The sequence below is a fragment of the Carcharodon carcharias genome, chromosome 23 (assembly GCF_017639515.1).
Source record: "Carcharodon carcharias isolate sCarCar2 chromosome 23, sCarCar2.pri, whole genome shotgun sequence".
Lineage (NCBI taxonomy): Eukaryota > Metazoa > Chordata > Chondrichthyes > Lamniformes > Lamnidae > Carcharodon > Carcharodon carcharias.
Genome location: NC_054489.1, coordinates 47,221,282 through 47,241,584, shown reverse-complemented (window position 1 = coordinate 47,241,584; position 20,303 = coordinate 47,221,282). Strand labels below are relative to the sequence as shown.

General features: G+C 43.4%; 1 protein-coding gene across 3 annotated transcripts in view; it reads left to right on the top strand.

Annotated features, from left to right (window-relative positions):
* LOC121269030 (solute carrier family 15 member 2-like) overlaps positions 1-20,303 on the top strand; it is a 169,856-nt gene that overhangs the window by 11,474 nt on the left and 138,079 nt on the right. For 2 of the 3 annotated variants that reach the window (XM_041173417.1, XM_041173418.1), the window contains one exon: positions 16,980-17,067. In XM_041173417.1, the coding sequence (XP_041029351.1) occupies positions 17,001-17,067 (67 nt within the window). In that variant the 5' untranslated portion in view covers positions 16,980-17,000. Of the gene's footprint in view, positions 1-2,956; positions 3,035-16,979; positions 17,068-20,303 lie in introns of those variants that run through there. The other variant, XM_041173416.1, reaches the window with a different exon arrangement.

The window sequence follows — 20,303 nt, the reverse complement described above, 5'->3', positions numbered from 1 at the left end:
GTGTTGAGATTCCTGGAACTGCTGTGGCCAGAGCAGGAGTAGAGGACATCACTGCAGGCCTCCAAAAGGCATTCCAGTGATAGGTCATAGAGCTCTTGTTTTTTGGGGCCCTGTCTTCACTGGAGCAGTCCTGGCCTGCAAGCATCGAGAAATGTGTGCACTGCTGCAGTTTAGATATGGCATCCAGTGTAATGAAATGGTGAGGCAATAACATGCCAGGCAGTTCAGAAGCTGCCTGCCAGCGAGATGGCGTTTCCTGTGGCTGTATAATTAATGAGGCGTTAAGCGGATGATATAGCACAAAAACCCACCATTGCGGCTGATGGGAAAAGCATCTTTTTTCACACCCGCCACCGCACTTAGTGCAATTCAGGGAAAATTACACCTAGCGTTAATATTTCAGGTTGGTGACCCTTCATCAGAATTTCTCTTTGAACCTCCAATGGTTCTGGCTTTTCTCCACTCAGAAACTTCACCGACCGATCCTTTTTAGGTGTAAAGTGCATGGCCTCACATTTGCCTACATCGAAATCCATTTGTCAGAGTTTTGCCCATTCATTTAATCCATCAATATCTCTTTGTAGTTTTATGCTTCTAGCTATACTGTTTGCAATGCCTTTGTGCCATTAAAAACCTGGATCTGTGGCTCTCTCTCTCTCTCTCATCATCTAAGTGATTAATAAACATGTTGAAGCTTGAACGCAGATTGTTGCGAATACTAGTCACATCCTATCAATTAGAGTATCTGCCCATTATCTCTACTCTCTATCTCCTGCCACCTAACCAATTTCCTAATCAGTCCCATGACATTCAGCTTTAGCTAACTGTCTCTTATGAGGCACTTTATCAAATGTCTTCTGGAACTCCGTAAGTAAAAAAGGAAAAGAAAAACTTGCATTTGTGGTAAGTGTGCCAATGGCTGCAGGCAGATCAAGGATAAGAGTTTACCTTTGTCACAGGATGCCATTTGTGAGCTGTTTCTGTACTGTGGCAGGGGGCTTAAAGCAGTGGAAGGGAGATTGAAGAGAAGTGTTCGAAATAATGAGGGGTTTTGTTAGTTTCTCCCATTCAACTCTGTTTCCACTGGCAGGTGGGTCAGTAACCAGAGGACACAGGTTTAAGATACTTGGCAAAAGAACTAAAGGGGGAATAAGGAGAATTTTCTTTACAGGTGGGTTGTTGGGATCTGGAACGTGCTGCCTGGAAAGGTGGTGGAAGCAGATTCAATGGTAACTTTCCAAGTATTTATCCAATTCTCTTTAGAAGGAAATATTTTCAGGGTTATGGGGAATGCACAGAGGAGTGAGTCAATTTGGATAGCTCTATCAAAGAGCTGGGACAGGCCTCATAGGCTAAATGGTCTCCTTCTATTCAGTATGGTGCTATGAGTGAAATTTAGTTTATATCAGGCTCTTGACCTTTGTTACTGCTCCAGATCAGGCTGCACTCCCTTACAGCTGACCACAACCCTTCCTGTGCCTGAGGTTCTCTGCGGTACAGGAACTGAGGTTGTTGGCAGACAGGTGAACTTGCACAACTGTGGATGGGCCCTCAAAATAGAACAGCTTTCTTAATGCAACTCCACCCTGAACAACATTGTTACTGTGGCACGTTGATGATCCGAGAAGGCAGTGTTAAACAGGAACTATCCCACAAACAATTACCCAAAAACAAAATTTTGTTTCATTGTTATGTAAATGTTACCCCAAAGGCAAAAAGCTCTTTGAGAGGGTGGAGGATTCTATGATGCACAGAGACATTCAAATTCCACATAAGAACCATTTATGCAATGACTTCCATGACCTTAAGCTGTCCCAAAGTACTTCAAAGACAATGAAATCCTTTTGAAGTGTAGACACTATTATAAGGATCTCAGCAGCCAACTTACAATGAGATCCCACAAGCAGTGATTAAATAAGTAGTTAGTCTGTTTTAGGTAAATATTGTTGCAAGACACCTTTGCCCTTCTTTGAAATAGTGCCAAGGGATCTTTCACTCCCACTGGAGAGGGAGGATAACGCTTTGGTGTGATGTCTCATCTGAAAGGTGCCACTTCTGACAAGTGCTGCACTGATGTGTCAGCCAAGATTGTGTGTTCAAATCCAGGACCCTTTTAACTCAGGAAAGCCTCTCCTATTGGCTGCACATTTTCAGAAGTCGCAAGACAGGACATTTTTGATTTCTTGCTGGGGCTGAAAAACCAAGCTCTGTGCAGTCAGTGCAAATTCACACACTTGTCCCTCCTCTTCTCTAAAGTCAGGACAGTTGAATAATTGGCAGAAGATGCCTGTGTAACTTTGTACTTGTGCCAGCTGTTGCTTAGTGGAAATTTTGGTCAGCAGCTCAAATTTAAAAGGATGGTCCCACCTGAAGTTAAGTGGCTGTGGACAAGTGATGCTTCAACCTTACAAGGTTCAAAGCGGAGTTTAAATATTTTTCAGCCTTTTCCAAGGTTGTGTGTTGGAGAGGGGGTGGGGGGATGGAGCTTAGATGTGAGAGGGGTCTATGAGAAAGATTTAAGGTGCAAGGGTTGTTGGCATGTGAGGAGAGTTAGGGGCTGAAGGGTGTGTGAGGAGGTTGGAATGTGAAACAAAGTGTGGTGAAGGCTGCTCCGTATGGCATTCTTTTCCTGCACCCATCTGTCACAAAGTTCAGTGAGTCCAGGACTCAGAGCCTCAAGCCTCTCTTCCACCTGCAACAACCTTATCATTGCCAAATTACTGAAGGCTCGTAAGACCCAGTGAGCTTTTCACTTTCTCCACAGCTTTGCTCCACCCTGCCTGAGGAATTTACTCTCTCACACCCTCTGTTTTATCATAGATGCAGTGCGCTGAATTCTGCTCAAAATTACTCCATCTCAACATAATTCCTCACCTCCTGAAGACCCTTTTTTAGCATCTTTTCAGAATTCTCTTTTTTTGCCCCTTGGTGCCCATCCTTTTGCCTGTTAGCTGCTGGCTGATGTTGCCAATGCTGCAGATACAGGTGTAGTCTACACTAGACATAGGCACATGGACAACATCCAATGACAGCGGTGAGTATCTGATAAGTGTTGATCTTTGTATTGGGAGGCTCGTCACCAGGAGAAAGCCTCTGCATGGGAGTTGCTCATCAGGGTGAGACAAAATCAGTTTCTGCCCAGATGGAATTGCTGCTTTTAATGTGCTGCCCTTTCTTGGTATTGCCAAGTTATCACCATGGCAACTATCACAATATTGTCTTTGAGCCCATACACATCCTTTGAATCATAGAAACATAGAAACTAGGAGCAGGAGTAGGCCATTCGGCCCTTTGAGCCTGCTCCGCCATTCATTATGATCATCGCTGATCATCCGACTCAATAGCCTGCTCCCGCTTTCTCCCTATACCCTTTGATCCCTTTCGCCCCAAGAGCTATATCTAACTCCTTCTTGAAAGCGTACTGTGTTTTGGTCTCAACTACTTTCTGTGGTAATGAATTCCACAGGCTCACCACTCTCTGGGTAAAGAAATTTCTCCTCATCTTAGTCCTAAATGGTCTACCCCATATCCTGACTGTGACCCCTGGTTCTGGACTCCCCCACCATCAGGAACATCCTTCCTGCATCTACCCTGTTTAGTCCTGTTAGAATTTTATAGGTTTCTTTGAGATCCTCCCTCAATCTTCTGAACTCCAGCGAGTATAATCTTAACTGACTCAATCTCTCCTCATATGTCAGTCCCGCCATCCCAGGAATCAGTCAGGTAAACCTTCTTTGCACTCCCTCTATGGCGAGTACATCCTTCCTCAGATAAGGAGACCAAAACTGCACACAATATTCCAGGTGTGGTCTCACCAAGGCCCTGTACAATTGCAGCAAAACATCCCTGTTCCTGTACTCAAATCCTCTGGCTATGAAGGCCAACATACCATTTGCCTTCTTTACCGCCTGCTGCACCTGCATGCTTACCTTCAGTGACAGGTGTACAAGGACACCCAGGTCTCATTAGCTATAAATTGAGAGGGGAATATGCATTCAGATAATAATCTGCCTTCCTTTTTTTGCTACCATAATGGATAACCTCACATTTATCCACATTATACTGCATCTGCCATGCATTTGCCCACTCACTCAGCTTGTCCAAATCACACTGAAGCATCTCTGCATCCTCCTCACAGCTCACCCTTCCATCCAGCTTTGTCATCTGCAAATTTGGAGATATTACATTTAATTTCCTCATCTAAATCATTAATATATATTGTGAATAACTGGGGTCCCAGCACTGATCCCTGCGGTACCCCACTCGTCACTGCCTGCCATTCGGAAAAAGACCCATTTAATCCTACTTTTTTTTTCCTGTCTGCCAACCAGTTTTCTATCCATCTCAATACACTACCTGCAATCCCATGTGCTTTAATTTTACACGCCAATCTCTTGTGGGACTTTGTCCAAAGCCTTCTGAAAATCCAAATAAACTACATCTGCTGGCTTCTCATCAACTCTACTAGTTACATCCTTGAAAAATTCCAGTAGATTTGTCAAGCACGATTTCCCTTTCATAAATCCATGTGGTCACTGTCCCATTCTGCCACTGTTTTCCAGGTACTTAGCAATTAAATCCTTTATAATGGACTCTAGAATTTTCCCTACTACCAACGTCAGGCTGACTGGTCTATAATTCCCCGTTTGCTCTCTGCCTCCCTTTTTAAATAGTGGGGTTACATTATCTACCCTCCAATCTGTAGGAACTGTTCCAGTGTCTATAGAATCTCAGAAGATGACCACCAATGCATCCACTATTTCTAGGGCCGCTTCCTTAAGTACTCTGGGATGTAGATTATCAGGCCCTGGTGATTTATCGGCCTTCAATCCCATCAATTTCTCCAGCACCATTTCCCTACTAATACTGATTTCTTTCATTTCCTCCCTCTCATTAAACCCTGTGTTCCCCAACATTTCTGGTATGTTATTGGTGTCCTCCTTTGTGAAGACAGAACCAAAGTATGTATTTAGTTGGTCAGCCATTTCTTTGTTCCCCATTATAAATTCCCGTTTCTGACTGTAAGGGACCTACATTTGTCTTCACCAATCTTTTTCTCTTCACTTACCGATAGAAACTTTTACAGTCAGTTTTTATGCTCCCTGCAAGCTTACTCTCATACTCTATTTTCCCCTTCTTAATCAATCCCTTGTTCCTCCTTTGCTGAATTCTAAACTGCTCCCAATACTCAGGTCTGTTGTTTTTTTCTGGCCAATTTGTATGCCTCTTCCTTGGATCTAATTCTATCTCTAATTTCCCTTGTAAGCCATGGTTTGGCCAGCTTTCCTATTTTACTTTTGTGCCAGTTAGGAATAAACAATTGTTGGAGTTCACCCATGTGCTCTTTGAATGTTTGCCATTGCCTATCCACTGCCATCCCTTTAAGTAATGTTTCCCAATCCATCATAGCCAACTCGCGCCTCATACCATCGTAGTTTCCTTTATTCAGGACCCAAGTCTCAGAATCAACTACGTCACTCTCAATCTTGATGAAAAATTCTATCATATTATGGTCGCTCATCCCCAAGAGGCATCGCACAACTAGATTGCCAATTATTCCTTTCTCATTACTCAATACCCAGTCGAGGATGGCCTGTTCTCTCGTTGGTTCCTCAATGTATTTGTCCAGAAAAACATCCCGTATACACTCCAGGAATTCCTCTATGGTATTGTTACTAATTTGATTTGCCCAATCTATATGCATACTAAAGTCACCCATAATTATAGATGTTCCTTTATTACATCGTCACTAATTTCCTGTTTAATGCCAGTCCCAACATCACCACTACAGTCTGGGGGCCTTTATACAACCCTCACTAATGTTTTTGCCCCTTAGTGTTTCTCAGCTCTACCCATACAGATTCCACATTGTCGGAGCTAATATCTTTCCTCACTATTGCGTTAATTTCCTCTTTAACCAGCAATGGTATTTATTAGATTTTGAAGAGTGATACTAATCTTCTCCCCAGGCCTAAACTCTAGAACTATCTATGAGTCATCAGGAATTGAATATGTCCAGAACATTGTTGGGAGCAATGCAGGAGAAAAATCAAAGGCGTGTTAAAATAAAACACTTCTTTCAACACTTTATATTGCTGATGGGAAAGAAAAATATGTTCCCTGACAGTTCAGAATCATCCAATTGGAAAATGGTGATTCTGATTTTTTCCCAATTGTCTAGGAATATGGGGTGTTGGTACAATGGACAGGTTGGGTGACCAATGGGGGCAGTTGGAAGGAGGAGGTCATGTGACAAAAGCCTCCATCATTCACATTTCCACACTTCTGTACGCCTGGGCTCCACTGAACAATATGGATACCCAGGGGATTGGCCTTTACTGGAAGGCACACTCCTAGACCCACATTGTCTTGGGTCACAGGTGGCATTGGTTCTCCAACTCTGCTAGCACTATGGACTAACACACGATATGTACACAGGAGAATGTATACAAGGGACTGTACACAATGGCCACACCATAACATTGCAAGATTGCATACAACAAAATGTTCCAGCATTTAAAATTTTGCTTTACTATTAAGGCAGTGAATAGGGGCTTATCTTTAAATGCACCTTACTGCAGGTTTGTACTTTAATGGTTAGACAATGATGGTGCAGATGGTTGGTGCAGGGGGGGGGGGGAGGGGGGGGGGGGGGTGGGGGGGTGGGTGGCGGTGGGGGGGTGGTGGTGAGAGTGTGATGGCAGAGGTGATTGTGTGAGGGGTTGTGGAGGAGCTGTGAATGTTCTAGGTGACCAACGCCCCCAAAAGCTTCTAAACCTGACAGTGGTGGAGCATGGCAGACAAAGGGAGAAGAGCACAATTGCACTATGGTGTAAATATGCATTGTTGGATTGAAAACAGGATGCAAGAAATAGGCTAATCTTCAAAGGATAGCTGACCTCCCTTAAGAGGTTAAAGAGGAACAATATTTTGCTGTGGTACCCTGCAAATTAAAAAAGTGGAAAGATATTTGTGCATTTACAGTGGCTTCTTAGAGCCTGTGCAGTGATATAAATAAATGGCAACTGGTGTCACTGTCTGTGGTTCTGTTTTGTGTGTACTAGTGATGGTATGAGTATTAATCTGCATTAAATTATGACATTTCCAAATACAAGCATACAAAATAGGAGCAGAAGTAGGCCATTCAGCCTCTCGAACTTCAATAAGATCAGGACTGATCTGTTTGTGTTTTGAGTTCCACATTCCCACCTACCCCCGAAAACCTTTGATTCCCTTGCCTAACAAGAATCAATCTAGCTCTGCCTCAAAAATATTGTGACCCCCACCTCTACCATCTTCTGAGGCAGAGTTCCAAAGTTGCACAACCTTCTGAGAAAAAAAAATATTCTCATCCCTGTCCTGTAAGGGTGACCCCTAACTTTAAAACAGTGCTCCTAGCTTTGGACTCACCCACATCCTTTCCATATCCACCTCATCAAGACCATTCAGGATATTACATACTTCAAACAACTCACCCCTCAATCTTCTAAACTCCAGTGGAAACAAGCCCTGTCTGTCCAGCCTATCCTCAGAAGACAAGATGCTCATTCCAGGTATCAATTTAGTAAACCTCCTCTGAACCGGCTCCAATGCATATGCAAACTTCCTTAAATAAGACGACCAATACTGCACACAGTTTGAGATGCGGTCTCACCAATGCCCTGAATAATTGAAGCATAACATCCTTCAATTCCTCTCATAATAAAGGATAGCATTCCATTAGCTTTCTTGATTACACATGCTGTACCTGCATACTAACTTTTTGTGACTCATGCACTAGAACACCTAGATCCCTCTGCACCTTGGAATTCTGCAGTCATTCTCCATTCAAGTAATACTCTGCCTTTTTTTCCTTCCTGCCAAAGTGAACAACTTCACATTTTCCCCACATTATACTCCATCTGCCAGATCTTTGTGCACTCATTCAACTTATCCATATCCATCTGCAAGCTCCTTAGGTCTTCTTCACAACGTAATTTCCTACCTATCTTTGCGTCTTCTGCAAATTTAGCTACCATGCCTTCACTCCCCTCATCCAAGTCATTGAAGTAAATTGTAAAAAGTGGAGGCCCCAGCAAACCCCTGAGGGACTCCACTCGTCACATCCAAAAAATACCCATTTATGCATACTCCACCAACTACACTATGAGCTTTTACTTTCCGTTACAACTTTTTATGTTGCACCTTATGAAATGCTTTCTAGAAATCCAAGCACAGTATGTCCATAGGCTCCCCTCTTTCGACCATGCATGTTACCTCTTCAAAGAACTCTAATAACTTGGTTAAACATGATTTCCCTTTTATAAAACCATGCTGACTCTTTCCGATTAACTTGAGCTTTTCTAAGTGCCCAGCTATACCTCTTCAATGATCGACTCTAACACCTTCCCCATGAATGATGTCAAGCTAACTGGCCTATAGTTTCCTGTTTTCTGCCTCCCTCCCTTCTTGAATAGAGGGGTTATATTTGCTACTTTCCAGTCTAGTGGAGCCTTTTCAGAATCTAGGGAATTATGGAAAATTAGCACCAATGCATCTACTACTTCATTAGCCAACTCTTAAGACCTAGGATGAAGTCCATCTGGATCTGGAGACTTGTCAGCCCGCAGCTCCATCAGTTTGCTCAGTATTAAATCCCTAGTGATTGTAATTTCACCAAGTTCCTCCCTCACCTCCACCCCCTGATTTACAGCTATTATTGGAATGCTTTGTATCCTCTTTAGTGAACACAGAAGCAAAATATTTGTTCATTTCATCCATCAATTCCTTATTATCGACAATGAACTCCCACATTCTCACTCTCTAGAGGACCAACACTCACTTTACCTGCTCCTTTCTTATTTAAATGCCCGTAGAAACTCTTGCTATCCATTTTTACATTTCTAGCTAGCTTCCTCTTATACTCTAATTTCTTTCCCCTGATTAACCTTTTAGTCATTGTCTGCCATTCTTTATATTCTGACCAATCATAGAAACATAGAAAATAGGAGCAGGAGTAGGCCATTCGGCCCTTCGAGCCTGCTCCGCCATTCATTATGAGCATGGCTGATCATCCAATTCAACAGCCTGCTCCCGCTTTATCCCCATATCCTCTGACCTGCCACTCATCCTTGCAGAGTTATGCTTTTTCTTTCAGTTTGATGCTCTCCTTAACTTCTTTAAGTAACCACGGATGGTGGGACCTCCCTTTAGAATTTCTTTATAGTAGGAATATACTTATTCTGAAATATCCCATTAAATGTCTGCCATTGCTTCTCTATTGATCTATCCCCTAGCCTAGTATCTGAGTTCACTTCAGCTAGCTCAGCTTTCATGCCCACATACCCTTATTTAAGTTCTTACTAGTAAGTTCTTACTAGTCTTAGACCCACTCTTCTCCTTTCAAACTGGATGTAAAATTCAATCACATTGTGCTTGTTGCTACCTTGGAGTGCCTTTACACTGGGGTCATTAATTAACCCTGTCACATTACACAAAACCAAATCTAATATAACCTGCTCTCTGGATGGTTCCAGAATGTGCTGCTCTAAGAAACTATCTTGAAAGCATTCTATGAACTCCTCATCCAGGCTACTTCCACCAATCTGATTTTTCCAGTTTCTAGGTAGATTAAAGTAACCCATGATTATTGCCATCCCTTTATCACAAGCACCCAATATTTCTTCTTGTATACTTCGTCAAACATCGTTGTTATTGTTAGGAGGCCTGTGGACCACTCCCACTGGTGACTTATTTCCCCTACTATTCCTCATCTAGACCCAAACCGATTCTACGTCCTGATCTCTTGATCCAAGGTCATTTCTAACTATCGCACAAATGCCATCCTTAATTAACAGTGATACTCCTCTAACTTTACCTAGCTTCCTATTCTTCTTGAAGATCATATACCCCTTAATATTCATCTTGCAGCCATCAGATCATATTTATTTAGTTCAATGTGCTCTATTAATTCAGTTACTTTGTTATGAATGCTGTGCGCATTCAGATAGAAAGCCTTTAGTTTAGTCTTTTTGTTATCTTTGTGACATCTAGTCTTGATTCTTTGCACTCTTAGGTTTTTTTCTCTGTCCCTTCCTGCCATTCTCTCGCCCTCATTTCCCATATTACTATTTCACTCTCTTACCTTGTCTCTACTCTTTGATATGCCACATCTTTCCACATTTGATCCCTTGCCCCCGGTATTTAGTTTAAAACCCTCTCTACTTCCCTAATTATGTGATTCGCAAGAACAATGGTCCCAGGCCAGTTCAGATGTAGGCTCTCCCAATGGTACAGCCCCCACTTTCTTCATACCTGATGCCAGTGCCCCACAAACCAGAACCCATTTCTCCCACACCAGTCTTTGAGCCACATATTCATTTCTCTAATTTTATGTACCCTATGCCAATTTGCATGTGGCTCTGGTAATAATCGAGAGATTATAACCTTTGAGGTTCTGCTTTTCAATTTAGTGCCTAGCTTCTCATACTTTCTATGCAGAGTCTCTTTCCTAGTTCTATCTCTGTCACTGGTACCCACATGGACCATGACAACTAGATCCTCTCCCTCCCACTGTTAATTCCTCTCCAGCCCTGAGCAGATGTCCCAAGCCCTGGCACCGGAAAGGCAACACAGCTATCTGGATTCTCGCTCTTTGCTGCAGAGAACAGTGTCAATTCCTCTCACTATACTGTCCCCTACTACCACTATGTTCCTTTTTGCTCCCCCACTTGAGTGGCTTCCTGTACCACAGTCCCATGGTCAGTTTGCTCATCCACTCTACAGCCCCTTCTCATCCAAACAAGCTGAGAGAACCTCAAATTGAACAATTACAGAGGCTCACACTCCTGCTCTCTGGGTCCCCTTACCTGCCACACTTGCAGCCACATCCTCCTGTCCCTGACCACTGACCAAATCAGAAGACCCTGTCCTAAGTGGTTTAGATGAGCACTTGAAACACCATAGCATACTGGACCACAGGCCAAGAGCTGGAAAATTGGATTAGAATAGATAGGTGCTTGATGGCCAGCATGGACATGATGGGCCAAAGGGCCTGTTTCTGTGCTGTATAACTCTATGGGGAGAATTTTCTCCCCGTTGTGCGAGCTGGGCGGGAAGGGGCGCAGGCGGGCACATAACCAATTGCTGCTCACAATCGGCTGTGCACCACCATTTTACATGGACGGGCCAATTAAGGCCCACCCATTGTGACGTGCACCCAGACGCGCTCAGCGCTACCTGTGTGGCAGGGGGAGGAGGGCTTGTGCTCTTTTGCACATGTGCGATTATTTTTATTATGAAAACTTGAAAAAAAAAGGAATAGAAAACATTATTCAGACATGTACCCTCATGTGACAGTGTCACAGAGCTGGGACATGTCAATGAATCTTAATAAAAAAATTTATTTGATTTATAAACCCTTCAGGAAACCTCATCCCATTGATGTTGGTTCATGAGAACTTCAAAGGCCGACTGGGGTCTTCACCTGCCCGCCAACCTTAAGGTTGGACAGGCAGCCCAGACAATTAGTTTAATTAGTTGTTAAATGGCCTTAATAGGCCTTTGACAGATCAGCAGGCATACACCCAACTCCAGTGCACACCTGCCAAACTGAAGATTGGAATGATGCACAGTGGCATTGGGAGCATGCCCAATGTCACCACACATCATTTTACATATCGGTAAACAGGGCCCACCCTCCTACACCAACCAGAAGATTCAGGCAAATGATTCTATGACTGCCTCCTGGTTCAAAGCATCCAGGTAACACACCCCCTCCCTGATGTGTCAGAGTCTGCAGCTCAGCCTCCAGTTCAATAATTCTGAGCCAAAGTTCCTCAAGCCGCAAACACTACAGACATGTTTGCCCAGGATCACAATGTTATCCAAGAGCTTCCATGTGCTGCAACCTCAACACATCACCTGTCCTGCCATCCTTAATGTGTTTTAAGTAATTACGTTAATCATTTATTTATCTTGCTTTTTAAATATATTTTATTAACTTTACCACCAATTTGCATACTATTTTAAACCTTAGGGATATAACAGAAATTACCCACTTAGCAGATACATTGCAAACAGTGAAAGCTTGCTGCTTTCCCTGTGGTAGAGCACAAAGCAATTCCTACAGATGAGAAAGATAGAAAATGGAAATAAACACCTCTTTCCCTGAACCCCAAGTCTTCACTCAGTTAGTCAGCTACACTCACTTGCCAAGGCTGCACTAAAGGGCCCTGAATTGATAGTAAACTGAAATAGGGATACAGTGACCAGATTCAACTAGTTAGCTAATCAATCACTCAGCTCCTACAGCTGAAAGTGAGTTTACCCTGTCTAAACCCAAGTGGTTATGGTACTGGGTTTGTAACCCCAAGATCAAGAGTTCAAATCTCACAATGGCAAACTATGAAACAATGTAACTTCATCTGAAAAAAAGAGTATCAAGAGTTCAAATCTCACAATGGCAAACTATGAAACAATGTAACTTCATCTGAAACAGATGGAAACAGGTTTACTCAAAAGAGTATCAAGAGTTCAAATCTCTCAATGGCAAACTATGAAACAATGTAACTTCATCAAGAGTTCAAATCTCACAATGGGAAACAATGTAACTTCATCTGAATAGGAACAGATGGAAACGGGTTTGTACTCGAAGGAGTTACTAGAAGATGGACCCAGGTCATTTGCTGACCTGAATTAGGGGCTGTGCCTGATTTATCCCAATTTTGTTGATTTGGTTTTCATTTAAAAGATTATCAAGAGTTCAAATCTCACAATGGTAAACTATGAAACAATGTAACTTCATCTGAAACAGATGGAAATGTGTTTGTACTCAAAAGAGTTACTCTGTCTAAACTGCAAAAATGAAATAACTTAGCCTGCTTACAAAGTACTTTCCAGTTACTGCTAATTACAGATTAGGTTTTCAGAGCAAAATTTGGATGACACCAAATTGGGTTGCATTGTTAACAGAAAGGACGGCTGTGAAAATACAGGAAAACGTTAACAAAATGGGTGTGTAATTGGCACCTAAATTTTAATCTAGAAAGTGTGAGGTGTGCATTTTGGTAAAATGAATATGGAGGTCAATCACTAGATAATCATTGATAAATCGAATAAGGAATCCAAGAGAAACTTCTTTACTCAGAGACTTGGAAAATAAGGGTCTAAATGTTGCAGAGAAGCAAAGGGATCAAGAGATACACATTCACAAATGATTCAAAGTAGTGACACAGGTTAACAAAGTTATAAAAATGCAAACAAAGCACAAAGAGCTAAACCGCTCTTAGAATACCTGAACAATTCTGTCCTCCATATTATAACAAAGATATAGAGGCACTGGTGCAAAAAACTTACATAGTTATTACTACAACTGAGAGGTTATGGCTGTCAGGAAAGACTGAACAGGCTGGGGCTATACTATCTAGAAAAGACAATGTGACCTGATAGAGATTTTTAAAATTATGAAGGGATTTTAAAAAATTCATTCATGGGTTGTGGATGTTGCTGGCTAGGCCAGCATTTATTGCCCACCCCATCCCTAACTGCCCTTGTCCAGAGGGCATTTTGTTAAAGAGTCAACCACATTACTGCAGATCTGGAGCCACATGTAGGTCAGCAGATTTCATTCCCTAAAGGACATTGGTGAACCAGATGGGTTTTTACAACACACAACAATGGTTATCATCAGACTTTTAATTCCAGATTTTTATTAAATTCAAATTTCACTACGTGCGGTGGTGGGATTTAAAGCCAGGTCCCCAAAGCATTATCACGGGTCTTTGGAATACTAGTCCACTGACAATGCCACTATGCCACCACCTCTCCTATTTGATAGGGCAAAAGTAGAGAAGATACTTTCACTTGTGGAAAAAAACCAAAACTAGGTGCCATAATATTAAGATAATCACTGATAAATCGAATAAGGAATCCAAGAGAAACTTCTTTACTCAGAGACTGCTGAGAACATGGAACTTGTTTCAATATAGAGTAATTGAATAATGAGCGTACATGCATTTAAGAGGAGACTGGGTAAGCTCATGAGGGAAAAAGGAATAGAACTATGCTGAGATAAAGAGCAGTGGGAGACTTGTGCCCTTTGGGCTGAATGGCCTCTTTTCTCTGCTGTAACTTTTTTGGGTTCATTCATGGGATGTGGGCGTCAGTGGCTGGGCCAGCATTTATTGACAATCCCTAATTGCCCTTGAGAAGGTGGTGGTGAGCTGCCTTCTTGAACCTCTTCAGTTCATATGATGTAGGTACACCCACAGTACTGTTAGGCAGGGAGTTCTGGTATTTTGAACCTGTGACAGTGAAGGAATGGCGATATATTTCCAAGTCAGGATGGTGTGTGGTTTGGAGGGGAACTTCTAGGTGGTGGTGTTCCCATGCATCTGCTGCTCTTGGCCTTCTAGATAGTAGCAGCTGTGGGCTTGGAAAGTGTTGTCTAAGGAACCTTGGTGAGTTACTGCAGTGCACCATGTAGATGGCATACACTGCTGCCACTGTGAGTCAGTGGTGGCGGGAGTGGATGTTTGTGGGTGGGGTGCTGATCAAGTGGACTGCTTTGTCCTGGAGGGTGTCAAGCTTCTTGAGTGTTGTTGGAGCTGTACTCATTCAGGCAAGTGGAGAGTATTCCATCACACTCCTGACTAGTCCAGTTCAGTTTCTGGTCAACGGTAGCCCCCAGGATGTGATAGTGGGGGATTCAGCGATGGTAATGCCACTGAATGTCAAGGGGTGATGGTTAGATTGTCTCTTGTTGGAGATGGTCATTGCCTGGCACCTGTGTGGCATGAATGTTACTTGCCATTTGTCAGCGTAAGCCTAGATATTGTCCATGTCTTGCTGCATTGGACATGGACTACTTCAGTATCTGAGGAGTCGCGAATTATGTGGAATGTTGCGCAATGATCAACAAACATTCCCACTTCTCACCTTATGGTGGAAGGGAGGTCATTGATGAAGCAGTTGAAGATGGTTGGGCCGAGGACTCTACCCTGAGGAACTCCTGCAGGGATGTCCTGAAACTGAGATGATTGACCTTCAACAACCACAAGCATCTCTCTTTGCAGTAGGTGTGACTCTAATTAGTGGAGAGTTTGCCCCTGATTCCCATTTACCCCAGTTTTGCTAGGTCTCTTTGATGCCACAGTCGGTCAAATGTGGCTTTATGTCAAGGGCAGTCACTCACACCTCACTTCGGGAGTCAGCTCTTTTGTTTAAGTTTGAACCAAGACTGTAGCGAGGTCAGGAGCTGAGTGGCCCTGGTGGAACCCAAACTGGGCATCAGTGAGCAGGTTATTGCTAAGCAAGTGCCACTTGATAGCACATTGATGACCTCTTCCATTACTTTACTGATGATCGAGAGTAAACTGAAGGGGTGGTAATTGGCTGGGTTGGATTTATCCTGCATTTTTTTGTGTTCAGGACATATCTGGGCAATTTTCAACATAGCCAGGTAGATGCCAGTGTTGTAGCTGTACTGGCTAGGGGTGTGGCAATTTCTTGAGCACAAGTCTTCAGTATTGCTGAAATGTTGTCAGGGCCCAGAGCCTTTTCAATATCCAGTGCCTTCAGCCATTTCTTGATATCACGTGGAGTGAATCGAATTGGCTAAAGACTACCACCTGTGGTGCTGGGGACCTTCGGAGGAGGCCGAGATGGATCATCCACTTTGCACTTCTGTTTGAAAACTGTTCCAAATGCTTCAGCCTTATCTTTTGCACTGCTGTGCTGGGGCTCCCCATTATTGAGGATGGGGATATTTGTGGAGACTCCTCCTCCAGTGAGTTGTTTAATTGTCCACCACCATTCACGACTGGATGTGGCAGGACTGCAGAGCTTAGATCTGATCCATTGGTTGTGGGATCACTTCGCTCTGTCTATCGCATGCTTCTTATGCTGTTTGGCACACAAGTAGTCCTGAGTTGTAGCTTCACCAGGCTGACACCTCATTTTTAGGTATGCCTGGTGCTGATCCTGGTATACCCACCTGTACACTTCATTGAACCAGGGTTGTTCCCCTGGCTTGGTGGTAATGGTAGAGTGGGGGATATGCCAGGCCATGAGGTTGTGGTTGAGCACAATTCTGCTGCTGCTAATGGTCCACAACACCTCATGGATGCCCAGTCTTGAGATGCTAGATCTGTTCAAAGTCTATCTCATTTAGCACGGTGGTAGTGTCACACATAACGATGGAGGCTATTGTCAATGTGGAGACAGGACTCATCTCCACAAGGACTGTGCGATGATCACACCTACCAATGCCATAATTAACAGATGCACCAGCAGCAGGCAGATTGGTGAGGTTGTGGTCAAGTATGTTTTTCCCTCTTGTTGGTTTCCTCACCACTGCTGCAGGCGCAGTCTAGCAGTTATGTCCTTTAAGACTCAGCCAGCTCGGTCAGTATTTGTGCTACTGAGCCACTGTTGGTGATGGATATTGATGTCCCCCATCCAAAGAACATTCTCAGTGCTTCCTCCAAGTGGTGTTCAATATGGAGGAGCACTGATTCATCTGCTTAGTGGGGGGGCGGTGGTATGTAGTAATCAGCAGGCAGTTTCCTTGCCCATGTTTGACCTGATGCCATGAGGCTTCATGGGGTCCAGAGTCGATGTTGAGGACTCCCAGCGTAACTCCCTCCCGACTGTATACCACTGTGTCACCACCTCTGCTGGGTCTGTCCTGCCGCTGGGTCAGAATGTACCCAAGGATGGCGATGGTAGTGTCTTGGACATTACCTGTAATGTATGATTCCGTAGTTGATTCATACGAGTCAATGTAGTTCTATGTATTTGAAGTTTGTTAATGCAAGCCATCTGACCACGTGTGTGTACATGTGGTTTTGTATCTGTGCATATATATTTATTTATATATATATATATATATATGTATACGTGTGTGTGTGTGTGTGTGTGTGTGTGTGTGTATGTGTCTATATATATTTGTCTCTTCCTGTGTTTTTACGGTGCCTCTAACTGATTTCCTTTTTATTCAGGTCTTGATATGTTGTACTGATATGACAATGCCTGAGTATGAGACATTGGATGATCGCTGCTCACCAGGGAGTGACTGCTCCACGCCAGGTACAGTCTGAATCCATTCAAATGTACAGCTGGCTAAATGACAAATCCCAGAGTCAGATTTAACTATCATCCCACAACATTATACAGCCTTACGCCCAATAAAATACTGAAACTCCTGAACATCATTAAACTTCCTGTCATACCTTGATGCCCTTGCCAAATAAAAATCTCACCATCACAGCCTTGAAAATTTCACTTGACTCCCAGGTCCCATAACCCTTTTCAGGAAACAAGTTTCAGATTTGCACAAGCCTTTGCATGAAAATGTGTTTTCTCTTTTCACTCCTGAAAAGCTTGTGTCCCTTGTTCTGGATTTCCCCAGCAGGGGAGATAGTTTCTATATACCCTATTGAAGTATTTTATAATTTCAAAGATGATGATTAGATCATCCCTCAACTTTCTCATCTCAAGGCAAATTACGAACCCAGTTAATGCAACCTATCCTCATGATTTAACCCTTTCAGTCTGGCATCACCACGCCAGTGAGAACATTCAGAAAAGGACTTCCAGATCTAAATCAAGTGAGTGATTTAGTTAGTCATGTCAGATCCTTCAGTCATCTCTATATTTGAGACATTAGATGCCACTCTCTTGGTTCCCCCTCCTCACCCCCAACATTATGGGAGGATCAGTAATTAGTTGTATGGGAAATGCCATAGAGTGAGGGCCCAGGTCAGTTTGGAGCTATCCAAGTGTGAAACAAGCACCAGTTGGCTAATTTCACTGAGCCCCAAACATATGTCAAAGTCTGCCAAGTCAGCTCAAAAACTGTTTCAAAATATTTATGGGGTGTGGGGATCACTGGCAAGGTCAGTGTTTTTTGTCCATTCCTAATTGAAAAGGTGGTGGTGAGCTGCCTTCTTGAACTACTGCAATAAAGGCAGTGGGTCTAGGAGGGAGGAGAGTGGTGTAGTGGTATTGAGGGTGGACTAGTGGCCCAGGCTAATGCTCTGGAGATGTGGGTTCAAATCCCACCATGGCAGCTAGCATCTTGAATTATAAACTTATTCTCAGCAATGGTGACCATGCAACTATCATTGATTGTTGTTAAAACCCATCTGGTTCACTAAAGCCCTTTAGGGAAGGAAATCTGCTGTCCTTATCTGGTCTGGCCTACATGTGACTCCAGACCCACAACAATGACTCTGAGATGGCTGAGTAAGCAATTCAGTTCAAGGGCAATTTGCTGGTGACACCCACATCCCATGAAAGAATAAAGAAAAAAAATGTCCATATGGTGTAGGTGCACCCAGAGTGCTGTTAGGGAGGAGATCCATGGTTTTGACCCAGCAACAGTGAAGAAGTGGCAATATATTTCCAATTCATGATGGTGTTTGACTTGGAAGGGAACTTGTAGGTGGTGGTTTTCCCATGAGCCAGCTGTCTTTGTTCATCTAGGTGATGGAGGTTGCAGGTTTGGAAGGTGCTGTCAAAGGAGTTTTGGTGAGTTGCTGCAGTGCATCTTGTAGATGGTACATGGTGCTGCCATTGTGCGCCGGTAGTAGAGAGAGTGAATGTTGAAGGTGGTGGATGGGGTGCCAATCAATTGGCCGTTTTGTCCTGGATGGTGTCAAGCTTCTTCAGTGTTGTTGGAGCTACACTCATCCAGGAAAGTGGGGAGTATTCCATCACACTCCTGACTTGTGCCTTTTAGTAGGCTTTGGGGAGTCAGGAGGTGAATTATTCACCACAAACTTCCTGGCCACTGACTTGGTCTTGTAGCCACAATATTTATACGCCCAGTCCAGTTAAATTTATAGTTAATGGTAACCCCCAGGATGTGGATGATTTGGGATTCAGTAGTGGTAATACTGTTGAATGTTAGGGGGAGATGGTTAGATTCTGTCTTGTTGGAGATGGTCATTGCCTGGCACTTATGTGGTGCAAATGTTACTTGCCGCTTATCAGCCCAAGCCTGAATGTTGTCCAGGTCTTGCTGCATGCAGACATGCACTGCTTCAGTATCTGAGGAGTTGTGAATAGAACTGGACGCTACAATTATCCCCATTTCTGACCTTAATTTGGAGAGAAGATCATTGACAAAGCAACTGAAGATGGTTGGGCTGAGGATACTACCCAGTGTCAAAGTGTGTCAGACTCTTCTGAAGGCATTGAGGGAAGTTGACTGCAAAGATCATTAAGGGACATTTGGGTGATTCTAATTCATGCAAACTAAAGTTTACATTACTGGCAGACTTTGGGAAAGTCCAACCTCCCTGGGCGAACCAGTTTTACATGTTTTCAGCTTTTGCCCTGTGACACTGCAATAAACACAGAAATTCCAGCAATGAATCTCATCAAACATCAGGAATAGATTCATCACTGAGATCAGTGGGAAAGGCTGGGATCAATGCTGTGTCTCCAGCACTCCCTGTGAATCTCCTGCTTGCAGCTCACTGCAGAGAGAGAGTATGTGGCACAGTGCTTTGTGTCTGTACAGCATGACATTTACATGTTTATTCCTCCAACAAATAGCAAGCAGGATATGACCTCCTTCATTTAGCCAATGATACACGAAATCTACAGGGAGAGGAGCACAATGGGCCTTCAGTGTTAGCCCAGTACTCAAGTATTCATAAAGATAAAAATGAAGGCTAGGGAACAGCTTGTGTACTGTGTGACCTGTGAAATGTGTAAGGTGTAGTGTAGTTACATGCCTGAGCTGGGCAGACTGAGTGTACATATCATGGTTGTTATGGAGTCATTAGATTTAGGAAATAGACGCTGAGCTATGAATGAGCTGGATACATTGTGCAGTGCATGGGTAAGGAAGGCATTTTTAAATTAGACTTCCGTAGCACAGCTAAGATGAGGAAGGGGAGTGGGCGCAGGAAAAAGAATTGAGGCTCTGTATGCTTAAATAAATCACCCATACAAGCCTACAATAATTAGAGAGAATGTTGGTGATGACCTCTTTAAATCCTGCAGGAAATGTCCGCCTCTTGATCTGTACCATTTATGGTTTGTGGGTAGGATTAGGAGCTGGTGGTAACAATTTTTTAATTCATTTACGGGTTGTGAGTGTCACTGGCTAGGCCAGTGTTTATTGACCATCCATAATTGCCCTTGAAAAGTCGGTGGTAAGCTGATTTCTTGAATCGCTGCAGTCTCTGTGGTGTAGGTACACCCACAGTGCAGTTAGGGAGGGAGTTCCAGGAGTTTGACCCAGCGACAGTGAAGGAACGTCGATATATTTCCAAGTCAGGATGGTGAATGGCTTGGAGGGGAACTTCCAC